Genomic DNA, 24585 nt, shown 5'->3' on the forward strand with positions numbered 1-24585 from the left:
GTGTCCCAGATATATGTCAGTGTTTGCTACTGTTCTTTCTCCTTTTGTTATAATCATGACCAAGTTCATCAGATAGATTAGGTAGTTTATGATGGCTATCTAATAAAAAAAAAGCTTATACACTTTGTTTAGGAAGAGCAGCTTCACTTGGAAGAACTTGTATGATGGAATGAGATAGATGATCTGTTAACCAATGTCTCATTGATTTCATCTTCTAATTCAGTAAAGACTTCAATTCAGAGGTGCTTTTCCTTGGAATTATCTTTCTGCTTCAGCTCAACTTGAACTTAGTTGTTTCACTGATACAATAATGCCCTTTTTATTGGTTCATTTCCTTGCAGAAGCTGATGGTTTCATGTCTAACATGCCTCAAATCTGTAATAGCTAACCTTATGTTTTGATATTACAAGCAATGACCCCTTTGAATGCATGAAAACATGGAATTAGCATTCTGAATTTGGTGTGCTTGGCATAAATTACATATGAGCTCAATATTGCAAATATAACCTGGGAAAGGTATTTTGATAAGGAAGATTAACATTGGAAATATTCCTCGGGGCTCATCCATCATCTCTTCCAACCTGTCCATATGTTCTCAACAAATCTCATAAGCTGTGGCATCATCTCTTCTCTGAAAATAGTCTCTTTAAATATAGAGATATGTAATTGTTGTCTTTTTCAGTTTTGCCTAATTCCAGAATCATAAAAGAATTGACATGACAGTTCAAAAAAGAATCAACAGTTTCATCTCTATTTTTCTTTCATCCTGTAGCCACCATGGCTGGTTGCTATGGCATCCACAGGAGGCATATGGTTTTGATATCCATCCAAAGTTGAGATGTGAAACATTGCACTCCCCATGGAAGAAAGGAAGGGTGGGCAAATAAATAGGTGAAGAACACCATCATAGCATTGGAAGAAAAATTGTAATGACTGGTGGACAACAGGAAAAGATTGGGTTCCTCCACCCAAGCTTATCCCCAGTCAAGTTGTCTGGTTAGATCATGATTAAGAAAATGACTCCACCCAAGTTTAGGATTGGGAATAAGGAAGGAGGATAAGTTAAACTAGGATTTACCTTGAACCTGACCTAACCCACCCACCCATCCCAGTTGTAGCCAGCAAATTGGAAGCTGAATCTCCATTCCACCACCAGATGAAGACAGTGAGGGAGGACCAATCACTTTCCAAGCATGCGAGGCACAACACCAAGAACCTTCCTCAGGGAGACCCTATGGTAACAGCCTCCACCCCCCGTCCACAACTTTATTGGCCGCCCACTTAAACAGAGACGTCTGTCGACAGCAGGCTGCAATGCATGCATGCCTTTTTGTATTCTCATATTCTCTCACTAACGAGTATAATTTGCATGATGTCTGTGAGAAAGAGAGAGGAGCACATGTTCTCTCACTAACCTTTACATCAAGCGCATGGTGTTTTTTTTGCTTTACCTTACTGGGGACTTGAATTGGATGTACAAAAGAAATATAACAAGAAATTGGCACTGCTGAGTATGAAAACAGTTTTGCTGAGTCTCTTGATCAAGCAGGAACTGGAAACACTAAGACTCTTTCTCACTCTTAGTTTTGATCTTTAGTAAGATAGATGCAAAACACGTAATTTTGAGTAGAATATAAGATAGAAGAGATCCAAGAACTCACCTTCTTTGGAGCTGGAAAAGAGTTTATCATCAACCTTTTTGATCTGATTCACCTTCTGTCGACTACTTCGACGCTGGAGGTGCAGAAGAGGAACCGGAAGAAAATGGAGAACAGTGCGGAGTAAGAGATCTCTCTTGGCATCTTATCTGTTCCGCAGACCTTTCGCTTCTTCTCCTTCCTCCTGCTGCTACGTCTGCTCATCTTGGTATCAGCATGAGCAGGAACACAGCTGCGGCCCTCGGTCTTCTGCTGGAGAAAAGGGAACAGGACGACAGCTCGTCGCTTAGCCTTGCCGAGGCACTGTCGTGCCTTCTCCGTGGCGGTCTCCTCCTTGGAGAAGGTGTAGCTCCTTAGGTACATCTGCCGGCATGAGTAACTATCCACCACCCTTGGGCTCGGACTCCACCTCCTCCTCCCATCAACGAGGTTGTCATCACCGACTCTCTCGTCCCTTCCTCCTGTCATCGACTTCACGAACTCGGCGTCGGACTCCGGCCACCTGTAGAGGTTGACATAGGTTGGTCTAGCCGGCCGACGTGCGTCGACGCAGCTCACAGAAGACTTGCACCCGGAGCTCATCCTCTTACCTCTCTCCTCTCCCTAGAAGTGGAAGGGCTCTGTTTAGTGGTGATTATATATGGCATAAGGATGAGCAGGAGGTGGGAAAGCCTTCAGACGCAAGAAAAAGTAGAAATAGGGAGTTGGATGCCAGGAACAAAAGAGAGATTGACACGAAAACTTAATTACTTTCCTCCAATCTGTTGCTTAGTTGTGCCAATGACAGTGACACTGGTCTCTCTCTATATCTATTCTTGGTCTAGTTGCTGTGTTCTGATTTGGCAAGAGATTTGAAGTGTACTTGCAGAGAGGCTGGTGGGAATGAAGGGTATCCTCAACATTTAAGTTAGCATTAAATGAACACAGGAGAATAAGAATACGGTAATGGGACTTCCATTTGGTTACTGATAAGGGCAAGAGATTACCTTCCATTCTGCAAGTGAGCTTCGTTGGGGACTGCAGGTCAAAGCAGCTCGAACACCTCCAGTTAGTTGTCGGTGAAAGCCGAGACATTGGGTGCAGAAGATGAATACTAATCCACTGTGCTGCGCCAACAAAGCCTTGGAATTGAAGAAAGGATTGGTCACTTCAGGCAGAGGAGAAAAGGGCGTACACTGACCATGTGGGCTATCATTGCAGTCGCCACTCCGAGAAATGGCCACTGTCACCCGTCCTTGGTTTGTAGATATCATGCGAGTCCAAGAAATCACCTGCATTTAGTTGACAGACGATACCACTGAAGAAAGGAAAGGGCAAAGATCAAACACGTCAATTTATTATCCACTGCAACTTTTTCATATCACACACCTAAGGAGTCATATTCAATTTTTAATTACTTTTTGAAACTTGTTTATTTTCATACCATTAATAATAATATTTTCACATCTTTTAAAATACGTTTTTATTTAATACTGATATAAACTTTTTATATATGCTATTTTTCGACCATCCAAACACTCGTATTTATAAAATACCATTGATCATGAATTTACAGTATAAATGCTTTAAAAGAATACTGGAACTTGCAATGCCTAACATAGATTACTACTAGCAGATGGATAAACAAAATTTATGGACATGCTGATGAGAATAATCAGTGTTGGATCTGTCAGATAGATGGAAGAGTGATCATATCATTGCTGTCACACATGAATTAAGAACTAGAATATTTCAGAATTTTAGTGATTAAGAAACATGAACAGACCAAGCAGGCGCATAGGATGCCAAAAAAGATGTTACCAGCCACGCAAACATAACAAAGGTTATGAACCTCGGATGCTGTCCTCGAATGGAAGATATGTACCTTCTGTATAAGATTTTGCGAGAGTTGAAACACTTCACCCTGCGTGGGCTGTCCCATGCAACAGACGATGATCTTCTGGTTTATGCAAGTTTTTGATAGCAATAAAATGATGATTAACTCAAAACCACATCGGCCAATTCTCCTCCTGCAAGGAACACCAAAGACAGACTAATCGAAGGTCAGTGTTGAGAAAGAAATCCTAGTCCAAGAAGAGAAAAGTTTGTACTTGTAAGACCTAAATCAACAGATTATTAAGACAGTTCGTTCAACAGAATCAGATCATAATGAATTTTCAGCAGATTAGTGCAAAGAATAGCAGGATGTCATCTTATACCTTCTAGAGATTATGCAGAATCTTTCGGTTCCAAACATCTGCACGAAAGAAAAGATTCTTCTAAAGAAACAGCTCCAGGAAGCTGCAAGAAAAGGTATAACATCTGCACGAAAGAAAAGATTCTTCTAAAGAAACAGCTCCAGGAAGCTGCAAGAAAAGGTATAACAATCTCTACCCCATCACTTTAGAAAAGACATCTTTAGGATCCCATAGCCGCTGCAAACACATTGGCAAACTGTGATACAGAACAACGTGGATAAAAAGCAGGAACATGGGGAGTACTAAAAATTAGTGCAGGACAGTACCACTCAGACCACAAAAGGTGAACTTGAACTGCTACTTGAACGGACAATGCCTAACACTGTCAAACATAAAATTAGAAATTTCCTACCAAGATCAGACTCGCCACAAAAAAATGCTGCTAATTCATCATCCAAACATGTGGTCCAAACAAATAGGCTCTAACTGGCTGTAAATCTGTGCCACCAAATAAATTTATTTATGTCCGTGCCTATTGACTATAATTCACAGGAGCTTCTAATACATCCTAAATATGGAAGTTGCCAAGTCTTTTATCACCAGATAACTTCATTCTGCATGTTGATGAGTTAGCATAAAAGACAACAAAACATACCAGCAATCTGATAATCTAAATCACATCATTGGAAAGCTGTAAAACACAATACAAAGCCCCGTTATCATTAACTATTAGATACTGAACCAGCACAATGATAAAATGGTCCACAAGGGCCACAACCCTACAAAGGACTTACTGGGCAATATCAGGTTTGGGAGTGCCTTGCTTACAATTACTTTTGAAACAATTGGTGCAGCAGTAGAAGCATCAAAAAGAGCATCATTGTCCTTGAGGATAAGCAGGAGGCTGTGAATAACTATCATCACCATGAGTCAATGGCTGCTGCTGCTGACTATAACCTGGTTGGCTATGCGGTGGCAGTCCACAGGACCGCTTTTGCCTATAACCATCTGCATATAGTCTGCTTGACAACCGGAGTACATGGTGACTTCTGCATCTGTGAAGGCTGCCCATAACTAACTAGGCTGGATCAGTTGTGTTGTTTAGCCATATCCATTCAGAGCCGCAGGTTTGCTCCTGTACCTAGCTGCCAGTGGAGAATTGTCATAACCAGATGATTTTGTTCGATCAGTAGGATACCTTGTCTTGCTATTAAAAGGCTGACCTGAGATGGGGGTGTTAGTGGAGGCGCTCTGTGCACAATAAGCAGAGGCGGATCCTTCTTGTGACAGTTTGTCCACTGTTCCATAGGAAGGTGTTGAATCATAACCCTGTTGATCATGTAGCCGAATTAGGAATTTCCTGGCTGTTGAAAATAACCAGATTCAGGTGAGATGAGAATAATCATATTCACTCTAATATTCATTTGTCTCCAAATAATTCTTCCAGTAAGCAGCATGATAAGGCATGATTGTTCTAATCAGAAAGTGGGTGGTCATGGTTATATAGCTTATCCTACCAGCCGATGCAGAAGATTCTTCAAGTGGCTGCTGCTGAAGTTGGACTGCTTGTTGATTGTCAATACTCAATAGTGTATCTAGTCTATGGTAATCAGGTTGTTGTTTGGGAGGTGCACCAGGTGGAACCCCAAGCTTGTTGAAGGATGAGGTGGAAAATATAGTCATGCTGAGGGCATCTCCCATCCGATACTGGATTCTTGACATGATTCTGCATGTAAACTTACTTCATGTGAATTTAAGGAACTCGTGCATGCATGCAGCACAAAAGAAAAAATATTCGTGAGTAATAAGAAATGGCTTAAAGAAAGCATAGTAAACAAAGGCAATTGTAAAGCATGGTATTAAGTGATAGAAGCATTGACCAAAAAGAAAAGGAAACCAATTTCAGGTGACACTGAATTCCCACCTATCCTAATGAGTTGTAAGGAGTATGATCAAGTTGTCACAAGTGGAAGGACAATAGAAGAAACTTACACTAAGTTGGCAAAGTTCTTCATAACAAAGAACTTCATATAATCCATGATTCACTAATTCATTGACCAACTGTTTCACTGCTTCAATCTGCTTCTCTGTGTCGCTGTATACACCAGTTCTTTCTATTGATGATCATGCAAAGGTTTCACCTGGTTACTCCAGACCTAGTTGCTTTGCACAAGTTGATCACAGACTTACCCCATAGAGAACATATGCAGAAATGTAGCATTGACTCCCAGCTCACAGCTTCCAAATATCATCTGTTATTGACACTAATAAAATGAACATCATTTTCCTTGCAGATTATAGCATAATCATCTATTGGCCCTCCCTGACCTTTACTGTGGTTTGTGACGTCTTCAGATGGACACTCAATACCTACAGAAGCCCTTAGCAAAAATGATGCTGCTTTTGGAGTTCCGTGAAATGGAACATTAAGAGTGCAGCTTCTCACTGCATCACAGCCTTCAAATTGGCTTAAATCAAGAAATACATATTGAATTGACTCACCCACGGCCAACAAGAGCCACAACCTGTCACTATGTAGTATTTCATACAGTGTTATACGGAAGAAGATTCCGACAGGCAAACCTGACACGAAAGTCAGAGGATTCTCTGAATCATTACCAATGACTAACACTTCTGCCTTTTTCTGTTTAAATCTTCCAGTAAATGTTATCTGCTCAGGATAGAAGAGTTCAAGTAACTTACGAAAAACATATGTATTAGAAAATAAGGCTGCTGTGCCTTCAGTACAAGCATGCTTTACTTCTTTGGCAAAATCAGAAAGATTAGATGGTCCTTCACAAAGGAACTCCAAACGAGAAATTGTAGAAGTCAGCCTCGCCAATATAGGTTGTGGGCTTACTCCAATCTCCAATAGTCTAAAAACATAGCTAAGCAACGTCAACTCTAGAATATGACATTCTTCGTCTCTTTGCAAACCTGAAAAGCCGTACCTCAGCCTTCGGAGATTCATGTCTAATCTTTCCAGTATGATATCAAGTGATGTCATGCCAATAATGCAAGATTTTTTTGGAAGAGATTTGTCCAATATTTCAGTAACCAACTGGATTACTTGAATATACAGAGCTGCAAAGTCTAAAAATGAACTGGCAGCTCCGTGATCAGCATTCCAAGCAATGGTTTCTAACTCTTCTTTGCAAGCCCTACATGCCATAGATAACATAGCATACTTAAGTAACCTAGACATATAAAAAAGAAAGTAAACTATTTAGGAGAACCTAAAGACCAGAAAACAAATAAAGAATACCTTAACATGTTTTGCACTACTTGTGTACAATGTGACTTCATCAGAGGCCAAGTTTTCCCAACTGTTTCTAAATTAAGCTTTATTGACTGCATTGTTTCCTCATTCAAGAACACACACTTCTCTTGTGTTTGCTCGGAGCGTGTCAATATTTTACTAAAATCTAGCACATTTCCCTTACGTGTAATATCAGATATTGCAACATGAATCGGCATCGATGAAGTGCATATCTTGTGGATCTCTTTACTATAAGAACACAAATAGGCCAAAAGGGAATCTTGGTCTACAGCACCTCTCAGGGCATGAGTGATTCTTCCACTAAAAGGGACTGCATAAGAATATAGAGCCATAGGAATATCAGTTGTACGTTGTCCATTGGAGAAAGACGATGAGATGAATAAAACTAACTTTGCTGCCACTTCATGGCTATCCAAAATCAGCTCTCCACAGGATAGATCTATCTATAAAACAGACAAAGTGGAAATCAGCATATCTATTACACAACAGTAACAAGTCACTTTAAAAACTTAGAAACTACAATAACCATAAAAGGTGAGTTACATGATCTGGATTCATCATAGCATTCACCCTAAAAGAATTTAGAACTATCAAACTTTTGCATTCATTACCAACATATGAACAATATAATTAAAGATTTAGGGTTGTAAAAAAAAAGGGCAATGACTTTTACTCTATCCCTCACATGGCAACAAATTGATCAACCACCGAGGGCAGTAGGCCAGGACCATCACCTTGACAATCTGATGACCTTTGATATTTTAACTTCAAATAACTTGCAACAGACACTTGAAGTAAATAAGATTCTACGAAGTGAAATCTCTGTTTCTAAGTTCAGTAAACTACCCAAGTTAGAACTTTAACTAAAATTGGACTACTACGATAGAAATGCCCCCATTATCCATATTCTACCTATAAGACAACTGTAGATGTTAGGTTTATCCGCCTTTCTGTAGAATTTTATTTTTACTGCATGTCACCACACAAGTGTGGGATACCTTTTCTATAAATGTTGCATGTAATCCATATTAAAAACTATCAGTATTCTCATAACATTAGTAAATCCACGAGGCCTTCAGGGCAAATGATATAAAACCACTTAATTCAATTATATCATAGCACTTCTGCCAGCAAACCTTTTGTGAACTTGAGCGGCATCCAGATATGAATGACTTATGCCTCAAGTTCATCAAGGTCCATGATAATATAAGTTGTCAGTTTCAAATAACAAAAGAGCCCATCTTGGACTATCTTGACTTCTGCCTATGTAAAGAAGGCAAGAAGCACAAGAACCAGCTGAAGGTGGATATAAGCAATGTAAAAGCAACAGTTAAGGCTTCTTCATTTTTGGCAAGCAGAAGAGAAAGATACAGATACTAGCTTCCTTCAAACAATTAATGAGGATCCTGTCCAAGAAAGAGGAATCAAGGAATTTTCTTCACCTCCAGGGAAACAACCCAAGCAAGCAAGGACTCTAAGATTACAGCTCCAACAAAGAAAGATACTACTGATAAAGTCAGGCAAGCAAGAAAGGTGAGCAAAGAAGGACAAGATTGGTTGTAAGGTCAGCAATCCCTGATTCCTTCATTATTTACACATCCCAACTTCAATGACTTTTAAGGCATGGTTTCAATCTCCAAAAGTAAGATTTGTTCCGGATCGCTCCAGGTTTAAGATTAATAGAAGTTGATAAATTTTCTTTAGTCCTTTTAATTTGCCATTAGCAGAATCATTTATCCTTGATTTCATCTGCAAAGAGATTGATGTAAAGTACATGTGTTGACATACTTTAGTAAATGAGATGATACAGGGGCTTAATATTTTGTGCATTACTAAAACCTACTTCATCCATCAGAACAAACATATAAAATTCCAAACAGGGAAAGTCAGTTTTAAATAATAGATACTACAATAAGTCATATTGCTCCCTTCATATCCATGGACAAAGAAGAAGGATGCACCTCTTTTGCAAATTCTTTTGCTAACTTGGCTGAAAAGTTCTTGTGCTGCTTGCCGACAGAAAACAGAATGAAGAAAATATCTTCTTCTTCCTGAATATAGAAAACAGGGATGCTGATAAGAAATATATAACATAATGCTTAACAAGTTCAAATATATCAATGAATTAAACTAAGATATTTAAAAAATAGAAACCAAAGGATTAGTCTGTTCCCATTTTGCTATCATTACATCATCTTTTTTTAAACTTTTAATCTGAAGAATCTTTAAATAAAAATTACTATCACCTTATATTTTACAAACATAAACAGCATTCATTTATCATTGGCCGTTAAAAATTAACAATAATTTCAAATATTCTTGTTAAAAGGAAATGCATTATAATTTGAACCAAATCACTATGCTACTGAACATCAGAAGTTTTCAAACAACATACACATGAAAATAATAAGTTTATGAAGAGAAATATTTTTAACAAGAAATAAGCATGAGATCATAAAAGAGGTGACATCAATTCTGAGAGGCAATTGTCTAATCATAGTAAGGATTAATTAAATATTTGCAAAAATATCACATGTCAACTGCCAAAAATTATGCAGATTTACTTTTTGTCAAATTTTAAAAAACATGAAAAAGTAAAGATGAAAATTGTATATGTAAAAATTGTACCTAACTCAATTAACTTTATCCACATCAAAAAGGCTTAAGTCAAATTGCCAAAATTCACCTAACTTTATCTTTTTTATTTTTTTCTTTTTCTTTGTCAACAAAAAATAGTGTCGTGCCGCACCGTATCCAGCCACTGGTGCAAAACGTGCCATGGTACATAAAAGCTATGTAGTGCCATGCCACGATCCAGTGTAATACCCTGACTAGTCCCATATCAAATGTAGACTAGGTTTTGATTTACTATATAAATTAAAACCCACCTCCAAAAGGTACATGCCCAGCTCAAATGGTATTTGGGCTTGGGTCATCACATCTAACATAGGTGCATGCCCAGACTTATAAACTGCCAGGGTACATGACACAAGACTCATGTTACATGCACAATTCCAAGCCTGCAGTTGAAGAGATGTAGTATGGATGGCAATTAATCCTCATCCATTAACACTACATGTACATAATGGCATGAGATGAAAATCTTATAGGCAAGTCTGAGCTGGCTTAAGAATAAAGTATACATTTCATTTGACTTAATCAAGTACAAGTACCAACAAGTTCTATTATAAGTACCAACAAGTCCTATAGTATGAATGAAGCTCCTGAAGTACCCAACAAAACTGAAAGTTGCTAATATGTAGACTCTTCCACAAAGCATAGTATATGAATATACTAGAAAATATTCTACATAATTAAACCTCTGGGAATGCCTCTAAATTGCTGACGAGACAATCAATTGTATCTCTAAACGATACAAAATCAGGCAACTTAATTAGCTGGAGCAGTTTTCTTGCCACGCATCTTATCGAGGGACTAATATCAGCCAATAGACCAAGAAACTGCAGAATTTCACAAATAACATAGTGTGAGCTAAATTCTGTATTGTAAGACAAGTAAACAATGGGAAAAGTACACAAAGAAATCAAAACAACCTTGAAATATATATTAACCGAAAACCAAGAGTAATGAATATGCGGTTGCAGTCAAAAATGTGCAAACAATTTTATTAATAGAAACAAACTCCTGCTTCTAAAATATTTTATAGAACATGATAAGAAGCCACATGCCACATAACAATATTAAGTCTGATTGCATTAAATAACTTGCAATATGCGGTTTCAGTCAAGAAATTTCACATGTTTCAGTCAAAATTGAATCAGTGTAAATAGTGTCATTAACCTCATATTGAGCTTGATGAAGTGACAATAGCAAAAACAAGAAGAGAAGCACAACTTGACATGGCAATGACTGAAAAAAGGATAGTAGGAGGAGGGTTGTGGTAGATGAAAGTGAAAGAAAAGAAGGTGAACAATAAGTAAATCAGGAGGAGGAATTATGTACTTGTAATGATCTTTTCTATTTTCCAGCAGCAAGGCGCTGGTACCAGCCAGAACACCACACATCATTACAGCATACTGGTCTGACAAGGAAACAGAATGGAATGTTCCCAATAAGGCAATCTTGGCTAATGCATAAACCACAATACGTAGTTCAGCATTCCCATTGAAAACAAATGCTCTTTAGACCTTCACATGAAACATTTATAAGAAGTGTCTCTGCATAACATATTCTTCGCCATGTGCATCATGAAAGATATGCTGGAGATGTTCATTCTGTCATCTCACAAATAGAGAATTGACACTAAAGTTGTTAAAATAGTAACATTTCCACTATGTGAATAAGAATTTCAAGTTTCAGATTTATTTCTCTAGATTAATGATAAACATATCAGACCCACAATTGCTATTCTCATTCCTCTCCATTGACATGTCAACTGAAAGGCAAGCAATTGATACCAAGAGTCTGCGAGCTATGCTATCCAGAAATATACTGCAAGATCTTGCAACTATCCTCAATCTTCACCATCAACTGGTGACACAAGCAACACTGCACATTCAATATTAGCAAAAGATATTTTGTAAGAGAATAGCACACGAAAAATCTTAAAATTTTCATACTACTATATAATTTTGATAAATTTCAAGATATTTTGTAAAAAAATAGCACAGGAAAAATCTTAAACAGTTCATAATAATGTGTAATTTTGATGCATATCAATAATAAATGATTCTCTCAAATAAATAAAGGTCCATGGCATACCATTTGCATGTGTTTGTCCTGCATTGTTAAACGATCATAATTTGCCATATGAGATAATGTTTGCAAGGTTTGTAATCGAACCACCTCTGTATCATCATTTAACATGTCCATTAGTAAGTTTGTAGCCTCATATGCAAACTTGACAGAGAAAATTGTTAGCATTCCCAATGATCTACAGGCAGCTTCCCGTACCTAGAAAACAATTAGCACAATATAATATACTGCAGAAACCACAAAGAGGTTGCATATATGTGTGTGTGTGTGTGTGTGTGTGTGTGTGTGTGTGTGAAGTTTCATTGAATTATGATGTACCACTCAAAAGAAAAAATAATAATAACATGATGATAAGCACCAAGTTCACCTCATAGAATTCATCTTCAATTCCATGTACAAAAGCGCCAGCAGCTGATAACAGTGAAATTTTAGTTCCTTCTGTGGAGCATTTAACAATGGCTTTTCCACTCTTGATGCCCAAAATTTTCTTAGAGAGGGATTGTAACAGAACAGTCTCATGTACCAGTCTTACTTTCCCAAGCGCAACAAAAGCTTCAAATCTAACTTCCATATGCATATCTCTTGCCATCAAACAAAGCTGAAAAGAAGAGTAATGGATTTATAGTAAACCTAAATATAACCAAGATATATACTAAGAAAGTAGAAGATTAAACTAAATTGGACAACAATATTCACCCAAGCACTGAGAACTAAGAAAATGCAATAAGCTTTAAACAACACAATGCATACTTGAACAAATACCACATCCATTTGCTCGCTGTGCTCAGTTTCCCCCTGGCTGGCTGCAAAAAGCTCCCCACACTCACTGATCTGATCATGAAATTTCACGCAGATTAGCTGGTTTTTAATCAAAAATTGACTGATCATAAAGCCAAAATTTTGACAGTATAACAAAGTCTATGGATAATGTTCCTCACCAACTTAACGGCAGTCAATCTAACGAGCTTTTCCTCGTCCTTAAGAAGCACAACAGCACGATCATAGCAGCATTCCACGATTAAACAATCGACGCCACCTGCGGCTTCCCTTAGCAATGCTATTATGCCATCGACAGCACGTTTTCTAACCAGTGGGTACAGATCCATCGCGAGCCCAAGGAACACTTGAATCGTTGTATGATGCCCAAAAGAATCCCAGAATCGACCCCTCTCCACACTCCGCACCAAGAGATCAAGAACCTGCGACCGAACGGCCACGATGGGGCTAGAAGCAAGCGAAAGAATGCGAACGCCGTCCAATGCCGACGCAACGAGAGAATACCCTTCTCCTCCCCCTCCATTGTCGGCCTCCGCGACGGAGGCTAGGGCGGCGACGGCGTCAGCGGTCAGGCTGTGGCCACCGTCGAGGAAGGGGCGAACGGCGGCGACCACGGTGTGGGCGAAGGGGCGGCAAAGGACAGCCGCATCGCCGAGGAGCTTGAGGGCGTGGTGGACGAAGGCGGGGTCGTCTTGGTGGTGGCGGAGGGAGGCTACGAGAGCGTCGACGACGGAGCGCCGGGTGGACTCGGTGGAATCGGGGTTGGCGATGAGGGATCGGGCCGAGTATAGGGCCTGGATGCGGCCGCGAGCATCGGCGGCGCCGGGAGAGAGGCGGCGTTGGAGCCTCTCAAGGAGGGCACGCTCCATAGCTTCCTCCCCAGTCGAAAACTGGTTCCGGGGTTTTAGTGACGTAGAGTCTTCTGGGCCAACCGTTTCCGTGACGGACCGGCCCGTTCTGGGCCCGCTGTCACTGCTATGGTGGTCTTATTCTATTTGATGGAATACTTATTATTATTATTATTATTATTATTATTATTATTATTATTATATATATATATATATATATATGATATTTAAAAAAAATTATATTTTACTTCTTTTACTTTCATAACATCCTTTCTTTACTTTATTCTCCCGTAACATCTTTTATTTTTTTAAAATAATATTATTCTTGCATTCTAATTTACCATTATCGTCTTTGTCATACGCAATCAACCTTTGCCTCTTACTCCGAAGATAACATCGATTTTATAATACTTTTATAAATCACCTTAAAAATAAAAGATAATGATAATATTAGGAGCAAGAGACAAACGAAGAGACGAAAAATAACTTCAAGAGTAGGGGACAAAGGTGGCATTGTAATTGCCTTCTTCCACTAGGTTTTGTCCCCCACCTTAACACTATCCTTGCATTGGCGATGAGCAATGAAGACAACTATCGAACGAGTACTATAGATAATATATATATTTCTAAAAAATATTATAATTATATATAATAAAATCATATTATCATCTGTTATATTACCGATTAACAGAGATATTTCGCAACAAATTATTTGCTTGTGTGGCTGACAATTTAGGAATCGTATTCCACCAATAAGACTTAAGTAAAATGTAGGAAAGAGGTTCAATGACCGTATTAGCCCTTATATATTTTAGTATAAAATATATTATCCCTTTCTATAGCATCCCAATTAATAATGATTAAATTATAGTTGACATAAATTAATCTAGTTAAATTAAATATATGTTTTGTCACCACCATGCCGTCAAAGCGACAAAACCAGTGATAGCTTGCAACAGCGAAATCCACCAACTGTCGAAAACCTTGCATGGTTTCCAACGCCGACCACCACACCATATTCCGTCGAATAAACCCAGCTCCCCGCCATAGCCACCGCCAGCGAGTATCCGTGCATCTTCGTCCTCGCCTTCGCCGATCTCTCTCTCTCTCCGACAGCGTTTAAGGAGACACGGAGGTCGTCACTTTTCTGGAAGAAGCAACCCGGAAGCAGGAAGCTTTTGGATTCCATCTCCGGCGAGGTGAGGACTGGGGAGGTCATGTGCTCGGGGCGAGCGGCTCGAGGAAGACTACCATCGTCGACGCACAGCTTAAGCGAATCGAGAGGGCCGGCCTCTAAGGATAGGTCACCCTCGATGGCGCGAGTCTCGAAGATAATATCCACGTACGTGATGCAGGTCGACCACCTTTTTCCCCGACGCTGACCGTGTAGGAGACGTTGATGGTCGCTGTCAGGTTGCGGCTGCCTCGTTCCGTCCCAGCGTCAAGGAAGGAGGAGGAGTGAAAGAGCTGATCGTCCAGCTCGGGCTGCAGTCGGCGGCGAAAACCATCGTTAGGGATAGGAATGAGAGGCGCCGGGTGTCCATCGGAACTGACATCATCGACGACCACATAATCCTCTTCATCGACGAGCCCACCTCGGGGCTGGACTCCACAAGCGCTCTCACGGTGTTCCAATTCTTGCAGTAGATCGCTCACGGTAGTGGGAGCATGGTGATCACGTCAATGCACAGGCAGATCTACGGACGCTCGGCCTCCTCGTCTTCCTCTCTCTCGTGGCCAAGATGGTATCCAACGGGCCTCCGAGTGGCATCCAGCATCTCTTCCCCGGCAGTACGAGCACGCCATTCGCGAGCTCGAGAAGGCTCAGGGCGCATCCACAGCTCTCCTCGAGTTCAATGCCTCACACTCGCCGGGCTTCTTGCTCAGCGGGGCTTCTTCGCCATCTCCATCGCTACCATATTCTTCGTATCCGGTGAAGACATCGCGTGAACATGACGAAGGAGAGGAAGACTTACATGGCACTGAAACCTCTCCATTGTCCAAGCAGTTTGTCTACGAGATGCGAGAAACTCTATGACTTCATTGACTACCCTTTCTCTTTGCATCAACATTAACAAGGGTGACACAGTAATGTCCCAACACCGCTGGAGGAAATGAAGAGCGATTAAAGCTCAAGCCAACCACCATCCTTCATCTTGCAGATGGTACAGTACCCTGTAGAATAGATTTGACTTCTTGCTAACAAGTATAACATGGACACTGCATGACTTGGTGATATTGTGCCACAGTGATCTGCATTTCTTTAGTGTACAAAATGAGACATGTCTGTTTGACTGTTTAGCCTTTCATTTAACTGTGAGCACTGTATATTTAAGCCTTGGTTAAGTGACAAATACCATGCCTTTTTTAGCATCTTAAAAAGTCATGTCCTTCGACAATTCATTCAATTATGAATTGCCACCAGTCTTATATTGTATACTCTTTGTTGCAGGTTTCATTATACCAAAGCTAAATATTTAAGAGATCCCTCTGCCCATGTTTAAGTCAGTTTTAAGTTCATAATTAAGCTGTCTAAAAATACCTTCTTTGAAGTCAACCAGAATCTTTTGGTTCTCATGAATCCCAATAAAGTCAAACTCAGACAGTCCACTTGCTCAGTATGGAATTTAGATAGCTGTTCCAACAATCCAAACCATATAAATTGAAAATGGAAGACACCCCAATAAGGCATTAACTCTGGGAGCTGAGAAATGCTGATAACTGAAAGCTGTATGGGAACCATATATTCCTCTGGAAGTTTCAAATGACGGACCAAGTCTGCACCTGTTGATGACATTAACTGTAACTTTTCTTTTGTTAGGATGAAACAACTCCCTTCAAACAGCATCTCTTATCTATGGACAGACACCAAGGAGACAATGGAGTCCTTGATCCCAAAAAAAATCCATTGAAACTGCAAAATGATACATAAGAATGTTTTCCAGTTGGAAACCCTCCTCTGAGGTGATGAGCAAAGCCATCCAAAATAGCAGCAGAACCGGAGGAAAATTGCCACGCAGTAGTTCATTTTGGATTACAACTGTTGCATGTTTTAACAATATCTAAAACACTTAGAATTCTCATTTTCAAGGTTTGAGGTGTCTGCAGCATCTAAGAATCCAATCATGAAATCAATGAAGTCAGAAGCACTCATTCATCTTGGAACCAGAATTTCATATGCATACATGTGCATATAAATATAATTTGCAGAGAGGCACCGATTTGCCAGCAGAGTAAGCAGGAAGGCACTGTCGACTGAGCCCTGACATTCCAAGATGTCTCAATACTGTAAATGTCCAAAAGACAAATAACTCAAACATGGCTGACAATAAGAACATCTGTCACTCGAGATGTTTTCAACCTCATCATCTGGCTTAACCATTACTCTATATGGTATAATTGATAGCAAAACTTGTCAAGCCCAGCCATTGGTGGTTCTTAAGAGTCCCACAAATCTTGTGGCAAGAACTGTTCATGTCAATTTGGTTCTCAAAATGTACAGCAGGATTTGCTACTAAAGGGCCATAAGCAATCACCTAAAATGACACATCTCATAGTCAAACTCTTCTCCTCTTTAGCCGAATATCATTGAAATCACTGTCACGCCTTGCTGGCAGGCCACGGTTTCTGAAATCTTCTCGTTCTGCCATTCTTCTTGATGTGTTTGAAGTGCTTCGCATGACAGGGCCCCTTAAGCTGCTTCTATCAGAGAAACCTTCTCTGTCAGGACAAAACCTTATAGGTCTAGGAGGATCACCATCGACTGGATAAGTAATAGGCTCCTCTCCACTGTCACCAACAGGATGGTGATTCCCACAAGACTGAAGATAAGCACATTTGCCATCATACTTCCTCCTATGAACCAGCTCATCTTCTGCGTGGAGAGTTTGTTGAGCAAAGTGCATAGACCCATAGTCCTCTGCATTCTCTTGTTGAACACACAAATTAAACCTCCTGATGTTCCTTTGAGAACCCCTAACAGGCCTTGACAAATCCACTTCCCTCATGGGATGCATTTCTCTCATGTCACTAGCTAAGTGAGAATAAGGTGGCAAACCATTTCTGACCATTGCATGTTCAGGTAAGCAAAGATGTCGAGGAGGTGATCTCAGTGGTGGTGACCTGTGTCGCAATAGCTCCGCATGTCCCTCATAAACTATACCAGGCGACCTAGGTGGAGAAAACTGATAAGGAGAGCGTGCTCGAGGTAGACATTTGGGAGGACCCCTCCTCCCAGTAGGTGAAAGGTTTCTTTCTCTCAATGAGGGGTAATTATCAGCTTGTTCATATTGCACATATCGGTCTGAATTAAAAAAGGGGTCTATCACTTCATTTGGCAAGCCTCTCACCATCTTCTCATGATCTGGTAGAATGGTTGGGACATGCCTACCGGTGAACGTATTGGAGCTATCTTCCTGATAGACTCCTCTGGAAATCCTAACAGCAATTGATGGTCCATCATGTGCCCCAAGAGAATGCCTACTATATGAAAAATGAGATAAATGTGGTGATTCATTATTCATAAACCTTCTGATGATCCGACCATCACTCCCAGCAGAACCATCTGCTGCAGTTCTCAAGGGAACCTCGTGTCTATTACTAGGCCTTGTGAATCTGTAACCTTTAGAGTCATTAACTTTTGGTGCATATCGACGGCCAGAGTCTCGGGCACAAGCACTCACATTATGACCATCCCTTCTGGTGTTCATCAAATCCATACCACGTTTTTGAACCGGTTGATCTTGATCATTGCTTCCATATCTAAAAGACCTATTGTCATATCTTTCACTCCTAAAATTTAGAGGAAGTAAAGATCAGAATAACCTGCAAATTGCAACATAAAGAAAATGCCAAAGGAAAGACTAGAGAGAAGACTAGAGAGAATCATCACCTGCCACCTCGAGTGTGTGACCCTTCATGTCTGTGTGGTTTATCAATCAACCCTTTCCTCTCAGTTTGTGAAAAAACAAGTCTAGCTGTAATTGAGTTCGTTTTTCCAGAAGATAACTTGTTGATACCCGGTGAATTTACCTTCCTAATCTGACTACATTTACCACTATTATCAACATGCTTATCTGCAACACCACTGGCATCTGAATCACTCTGTAATGTCACTGGATTTTTCACAGGGATATCATCCTCTTTAGCATTCACCTGTTGGCTACTTACATCATCCTTGCAAATTTTCACAAATTTTGAGCTACGTGATCCAACGGGCCTCGACTTCATGGGTGGGCCACTTTCCACCTCTTTGGCATTCACCTGTTGGCTACTTACATCATCCTCGCAAGTTTTCACAAATTTTGAGCTAAGTGATCCAACGGGCCTCAACTTCATGGGTGGGCTTCTTTCCTCTTTAGCATTCACCTGTTGGCTGCTTACATCATCCTCGCAAGTTTTCACAACTTTTGAGCTAAGTAATCTAGTGCGCCTCGACTTCATGGGTGGGCCTCTTTCCTTCCTATTAGCTTGCTGTAAAAGTTTTGCAAGTCTTGTACTACTTGAAGTCATTGGCACCCTCACTCCTGATGACTCAAGAAAATCTGTTGTTAAACTAGAGCCTGTCTTATTTTTATAATTGCACAAATTGCCATCAAAAGCTTCACCATGATGACCAATCTGTACATCCAAAATTTTCATCTGTTCATTATTAACTTTCAAATTTGTTGGCATATTGGCAGCAACATCCACTGCACCAATTGCATCAGCAACTACATCCAAAATTTGTATCTGTTTTCCATTAACTTCCAAATTTGATAACATATTGACAGAAACATCCACTGCAGCAGTTGTATCGGCGGCTATCTCGTTATCTGCCTTTTCTCGTTCCTCACAGGAAGCCTCAATTGGCTCATGAGGGACAAGATCCCCATGTTTGCCATCTTTGTATTCACCAACACCAGCTCCATGTGTAAGAGCTTTATCTCTAGCAACACTGGGACCATGAGGACTATCATATGGGACTTGCTTGTCATCATAAAGTTCCTGAATCTTAGAAAATAAGTCTACACTTTCCTGTTTTTCCTCACCTCTTGTACCCTTTCCCATGGAATCCAAACGAAGGTTATTTTCTGCAATTGATTTCAATGATTTGCAGTACTCATCATCTGAGCGTACAATACCTTCAGATGTACCATTAAGTGCCACAGGTACTACATATTCATAAAACGAGTTAGAACCCAAGCAAGTATCTTCTGAAGTTACAGCGCCTTTGAACTTCTCTTTAACATCCGAACTGAGGGAATCTACATCCAAATCTGCTGCCTTTGAAGCACTTACTTCTGCCTTCTCAAGACTACAAGTGCTATCAAGTGTATCTTCAAATTTACAACATTCTTCGGAAGATGGATTCACAATAGAAGGCGAGGCCACAGGACTAGTATTGATGTCTGTATTAACAATCATCACTGAGCCATCAACATCAAGAACATTTTCATCAGAAGCAGTGACAGAATTCGAATCCATGGGTTCAGTCATGCTCAATGGAATCTCTATATGCTGATGTGTTGGTTTATTGTTGTGAAACTCCATGCTAACTGCCCTAACAGCAGGTCTACTAAAGTACTCATTGGATAACTGTTCAGATAGCTCCATCTTCATCACCCTTCTGACTGCTTGTTTCTCGTCACCAGAACAAGTTACTTTGGCACTTCCATCCTGAAAATGTCCACTACATAGTTGAGGTTTTACAGACATAGAAAGTGCAAGATTTGATCCACTCAGATAAGCATTAACACAGTCATTTTGACTATTGTCTATGTGTGGTTCAGGCTTTATAACTTTGAATGAAGCATTTGACACATTTCTTTCCAAGGACAAGCTTAAATCAGGAGCAACATCTCCCCATTTGATACATGATTCCGGTCTGCTGGGTGGTTTAAGCTGCAAATCTAAGCCAAGCCCAGACACCTTATGCCTCTCATTAGTCTTCCCCAAATTAGACAACCAATGGTCATAGTGACTTCTCCCAATAATAGACTTACCTGATGTGACATCAGCCCGAATTGTTTGTTCAGAGCATGCCTCAATGCCATTCAACATTTCATGCATGCTATGTTCAATAACAGACTCACCGACAGTAGCATCCCATGTGTCAACTGGAATATTTAGATCCAAACTAAACCGGTTCACCACATTAAAAGAACCAGTCTTGGCATCAGTTTCACTAACTGTTATCAGAGGATCAAGAGGCAGATCTGATGAACATGTTTCAGTTATGCCTTGCTGAACCAAGTTGTAACCATAATTTTTTGCATCCGATGATAATGTCAATCGTAACTCTGAATTTGCTGGGTATGTAGGCCTAACACTAGAAATTCTCTCTTCAACATCCATCTCACCTACAGGCAGCCCAGGTGGTCTGTTTGGAGTTGACATGTTTTTGCTGGTATCCATAATTGACAATCCAAAAGACTTGTGACCCATGGTTAAGCCTGCAGTACTAGTTCCCTGACCAGAGGATCTAGCATCTTTTAATGCAAATTCCTGGGAACTAGCTCGGCTAAAACTTCCAGGAATTGGCATAATATCAGTATGTAAAATGTGTTCAGTAGAACTAATTGATATCCCACAATCTTGTGGAGACACATCTGTTTCCTGAGATCTAGGAGATGGGCACTGAGATAAATGAAACTGCCTTTTCTTGATAGGCATGCCAAAAATAGAGTCACTAGAATTTTGGAATGCAAGATTAGGTCCAGACTGCCAACACAGACTTTAAAATGTTAATTCCAAGGAAACATGAAATCTCCATATAATTTATATTCAATGAAGAATAAAAGAACCTCATTATTGTCCGATTCTGACATCTCTTCAAGTGATGGCTGGCAAGTCTACAAAAGTTTTCTTTGGCACCGGGCAGAAGGCAAGATCCTATTTATAGAAGGCACCTTAAAGTTCACACTCCTGAGAAGACATCAATGAGGCTGTAAGAAAATATAAATACAAAAAAGAAAATAATGAAGTAGCAATTATCTGATTCAGAGTTGTAAAATCTCTAACAGGTGAAATCCAGCATAAATACTACCATAAGCTATTTTAGAAGTCTATTTCATCTCTCATATCAAAGCTCATATGACCAACAGAAGCAAACATGAGTACAGCCAAAGAACACAATTTACCTTTTAATGTCACAATAGGTAACAAAGATCAGCTGGAAGGAATACAGTCAAATCCACTTGACCATTCATATGTGCTAACGGGACAAACAAACGAATATAAGTTGAAGGTTATGAAAAAGAAGATTCTGGATTTTATTTAACTTGAAGATTCTGGGTTTTATTTAAATTGAAAGTCTAAATTAAATTGGAATGGGCAAAATATTTTAGGAGTGTAAATTGATTAAAAGATATTATAATAGAGGCCAGAAAAAAGGATAAACTAAGATACTAGCTATTCTAAAAGAAAAAATATGATGCCGCCACAGACAAATAGGATATGCCTTTGGAAGTTAGTCCTTGACAGTCTAACAAAGCTTTGAACTCCAAAGGTACCTTTTGAGATGAATTCTTGATTTCAGATCAATATGGAATTGAATAGGAAATGCATAATAATACTGTTTACAAGGAACTCATTTTTTTTTTCATTTCTAACATTTGAGGAGAATGTCCATATGCCAAATATGTTGAAGCAGCACTAGTATTTGAAGGAAAATTTCTCCAATGGGAAACATGTAACTCACTGGGACTTTCCTTTACCCTGTTATATATCTTGAAAAGTAAGCAAGCCATTCAAACATAGTTGCTAAGAGGTAACAGACCATCAGCCTAGCCATCCATAATATTCCATGTCCCAAATTCATAATAGCGGCAATAATGAAAAGTAACCTTTGACATCCTTTAGGTAAGATCTACTGACTAATTCTTGTTGCAACCTTACAAGCTGATAATAGGATGAGAAAGACAAAAAGACAACTCCAAAATAAAAATACAGCAATCTGTTCAATAATGAGAACGACAGAAGGAAGGCAGTCCAGATAAAAAGAATGAACCGATGACCACTCTAGTATTCATCCAGTGCACAAATCTTTAATGGCATATTCTGTTTACTAATGAACATCAGCAAAGATTTATCAAAGGGCTCTCACAGGATGAATTTCTAGCTTACATTACCCGAAAACTTGCCTGCTACTAGCAAAGCTCCTCAACTAAAGATGCATATGATGCATTCATTTTATTATCCCATATTTGGTTTTAATGCTAAACCTCCTAACTGCACAAGATGAAATATGCATTTCAACACAAGAACATCCATTAAGGTGCTTTCCTCCAAGAAATCAGTAAAATTCATGAGTTTGATATCACAACATATGTAGTTCATTCCAAATCTCTAAAGTACGAACTGCACCAACCAGTGGTTCACCATGATGTCTGTCAATATTCATATCTAACAAAGGCATGAGTTGATGTTCTGCTTCTGAAATATCAGTCATCGCATATCAGCTATCCATAGCATGCAACAACAACTGATGTTTACTCATTCTGAAGAACAATTTATATATAGAGAGCAAAGAATTATAACCTATATTGCTCACATGGCTCTTAACTGAGACTTGTAACTAGTTCTGCATTCTTAAAAATCATGAATTACACTAGAAACCTGAAAGATCTAGGTCTTCAATTGACCGATAATAAAATTGAAATGTCCCAGTTTTTATTCCAAAGTTTACTAAAAATAATTATATCATGATCACCAAAGATCTCAATTGATAGCTGTAATAGAACTTCGACAAAGCTGAGAAGATGCCAAGTACAAGTGAAGCAAAGCAGTATCAGATGCACACAATGATCAAGATGTACCAAAGTTCTTCTTAAGGTGAAATAACCACTTTACTGGTCCTGATTTATAATATCTTCGACTCTATTTGGCTACTTAAAGATTTAAATGCTTCTCAATCATTGAACAGAACTCCATAAAGCTATTGGAACGGTGGCAGCCATCAACTCCATTCTACACCTTACTTAGATGCAGGACTACCAGAGAAGTTAGTGGCTAATGCTTCTTCTTAACCCGAGATCACAATTGTTGTCATATTGCCAGCAACTAGAATGAAGCACCACGTTAATCGAACAAACCAATTATCAATAGATCTAAAAAGACACGGCAGCAGCAACAGCGATTTTCTTTGCAGAATCACAGCAGCAGCAGCAGCCACCACAAAAGGCCCTCCTTGTTCTTCCTCTGGAATGCCAAAACGCCACAAGCTGACCTCGAAAGGTAAGGAGTCTCCTGATCGTTATCAAACATCCAGCTTCCACTGACGAATCATATCGATCAGCGAAATGGTAACCGCAAATATAAAAGCACTTGGCAAAGCAAATCTCTCCAAATTATCACCAAAAGTTCACAATTTGGCCACCACCACCAAAGCCATACGATGACTTTCCAGTATCAACAATCGGAAGAGCCAGAACTGCGTATAAGACATCAGGGCTCACCTCCCAAGCCCTTATCTCGAGCGTCTAGACTTTTCGAAACATGCAGAAGAAGAATAAAGCAGCGCATAGTTCACGAACCCGAAAAATCTCAGAATCGACCACAAAAACCCAGCAAAAATAAAGGAGGAAATTAGAGAAGAAAAGAAACGATTACAGCGAAGAAAGGCTAAGCCCCAGTCGGCATTACCTGACTCGATCGAACACCGCCGGATAAGAGGAGGGAGAACGCCGTCACGAGGGTTTCCGCGAATTGGCTTCCACCGTCCATTTAGGGACCCTCGTAGCCGGTCATCATACCGCCACGTGTCTCGCTCCGAGAGGAGAGGTCGCATATATCTTCCACACGCCCAATCTAAAAGAGCCCAGGCCCAGCTCACCAAGCCGTAGGATCACATTCGCATGCTTAGTAGTCGTGATTTCACCATCCGTCACATATTCGAAAGCGAGTAGGCGAACGGGTCGCTGCCCGAGAGTAGGCAGAGCATTTTTGATCCAGCAACGTCCAGTGAAGCCACGTGGTGCGGGCATAGTCTCACCGGGTAGGTGAACGAAACGTGTCAACAACCATCAAAGCCACCCCCGAAGCGCCACGACAGGTGGTCGAGGAACGCAAACTCTATGGCACTTCCGCAGTTGCTCCATTGACTAATGAATTATTCATTATTGACACTACATCATAACATATTTTAAGAC

General features: G+C 39.9%; 4 protein-coding genes across 10 annotated transcripts; all 4 read right to left on the minus strand.

Annotated features, from left to right (window-relative positions):
* Positions 1-302: 302 nt before the first annotated feature.
* Positions 303-4394, minus strand: LOC135587027 (uncharacterized). Of its 2 annotated transcripts, XM_065112768.1 has the most exons (5): positions 3857-4394; positions 3523-3667; positions 2645-2929; positions 1662-2261; positions 303-581 (listed from the first exon to the last, which is right to left on the minus strand). In XM_065112768.1, exons 1-4 carry the CDS (start codon positions 3892-3894, stop codon positions 1710-1712), a joined length of 1020 nt encoding a protein of 339 aa, XP_064968840.1. In that variant the 5' UTR covers positions 3895-4394; the 3' UTR covers positions 303-581; positions 1662-1709. The 2 variants fall into 2 exon arrangements, with proteins under 2 accessions (XP_064968840.1, XP_064968839.1); XM_065112767.1 differs by lacking the exon at positions 303-581 and having other exon boundaries at positions 1380-2261.
* Positions 4395-4529: 135 nt separating this feature from the next.
* Positions 4530-5966, minus strand: LOC135614907 (uncharacterized). The gene is made up of 4 exons (XM_065112771.1): positions 5828-5966; positions 5353-5561; positions 5059-5199; positions 4530-4980 (listed from the first exon to the last, which is right to left on the minus strand). The coding sequence occupies exons 1-4, from the start codon at positions 5872-5874 to the stop codon at positions 4937-4939; spliced, it is 441 nt and encodes a 146-aa protein (XP_064968843.1). The 5' UTR covers positions 5875-5966; the 3' UTR covers positions 4530-4936.
* Positions 5967-6025: 59 nt separating this feature from the next.
* On the minus strand, positions 6026-13483 carry LOC135614904 (protein SIEL-like). Its single transcript, XM_065112766.1, has 8 exons — positions 12770-13483; positions 12582-12662; positions 12199-12429; positions 11838-12029; positions 10436-10576; positions 9077-9166; positions 7101-7558; positions 6026-6996 (listed from the first exon to the last, which is right to left on the minus strand). Exons 1-8 carry the CDS (start codon positions 13475-13477, stop codon positions 6084-6086), a joined length of 2814 nt encoding a protein of 937 aa, XP_064968838.1. The 5' UTR covers positions 13478-13483; the 3' UTR covers positions 6026-6083.
* A 2563-nt stretch (positions 13484-16046) lies between these two features.
* Positions 16047-24484, minus strand: LOC103987899 (uncharacterized). 6 transcript variants are annotated; one of them, XM_065112772.1, is made up of 5 exons: positions 24080-24484; positions 21949-23916; positions 21241-21361; positions 18348-21157; positions 16047-18247 (listed from the first exon to the last, which is right to left on the minus strand). In XM_065112772.1, the coding sequence occupies exons 3-5, from the start codon at positions 21262-21264 to the stop codon at positions 17014-17016; spliced, it is 4068 nt and encodes a 1355-aa protein (XP_064968844.1). In that variant the 5' UTR covers positions 21265-21361; positions 21949-23916; positions 24080-24484; the 3' UTR covers positions 16047-17013. The 6 variants fall into 6 exon arrangements, with proteins under 6 accessions (XP_064968844.1, XP_009404630.2, XP_018683231.2 ...); XM_009406355.3 differs by lacking the exon at positions 21949-23916; XM_018827686.2 differs by having other exon boundaries at positions 21241-23711.
* Between the last annotated feature and the right edge of the window lie 101 nt (positions 24485-24585).

This window comes from Musa acuminata, chromosome BXJ2-6 (genome assembly GCF_036884655.1).
Source record: "Musa acuminata AAA Group cultivar baxijiao chromosome BXJ2-6, Cavendish_Baxijiao_AAA, whole genome shotgun sequence".
NCBI lineage: Eukaryota > Viridiplantae > Streptophyta > Magnoliopsida > Zingiberales > Musaceae > Musa > Musa acuminata.

Excerpts from the sequence above, each read along its gene's own strand:
- LOC135614904 (XM_065112766.1), bottom strand. The coding sequence starts at position 13,477 with ATGGAGCGTGCCCTCCTTGAGAGGCTCCAACGCCGCCTCTCTCCCGGC. Across the intron at positions 10,577-11,837 it reads AGGACAAACACATGCAAATG|TTTCTTGGTCTATTGGCTGA; the intron begins GTATGCCATGGA and ends GAAATTCTGCAG. Across the intron at positions 9,167-10,435 it reads ATTTAGAGGCATTCCCAGAG|GAAGAAGAAGATATTTTCTT; the intron begins GTTTAATTATGT and ends TTCTATATTCAG.
- LOC135587027 (XM_065112768.1), bottom strand. The coding sequence starts at position 3,894 with ATGTTTGGAACCGAAAGATTCTGCATAATCTCTAGAAG. Across the intron at positions 2,930-3,522 it reads CGCAAAATCTTATACAGAAG|GTGATTTCTTGGACTCGCAT; the intron begins GTACATATCTTC and ends AACTAAATGCAG. Across the intron at positions 2,262-2,644 it reads GCTCACTTGCAGAATGGAAG|GGAGAGGAGAGAGGTAAGAG; the intron begins GTAATCTCTTGC and ends TTCCACTTCTAG.
- LOC103987899 (XM_009406355.3), bottom strand. The coding sequence starts at position 21,264 with ATGTCAGAATCGGACAATAATGAG. Across the intron at positions 21,158-21,240 it reads CAGAATCGGACAATAATGAG|TCTGGACCTAATCTTGCATT; the intron begins GTTCTTTTATTC and ends CTGTGTTGGCAG. Across the intron at positions 18,248-18,347 it reads TCACACACTCGAGGTGGCAG|GAGTGAAAGATATGACAATA; the intron begins GTGATGATTCTC and ends TCTAAATTTTAG.
- LOC135614907 (XM_065112771.1), bottom strand. The coding sequence starts at position 5,874 with ATGGATTATATGAAGTTCTTTGTTATGAAGAACTTTGCCAACTTAGT. Across the intron at positions 5,562-5,827 it reads AAGAACTTTGCCAACTTAGT|AATCATGTCAAGAATCCAGT; the intron begins GTAAGTTTCTTC and ends GTTTACATGCAG. Across the intron at positions 5,200-5,352 it reads AGAATCTTCTGCATCGGCTG|CCAGGAAATTCCTAATTCGG; the intron begins GTAGGATAAGCT and ends TATTTTCAACAG.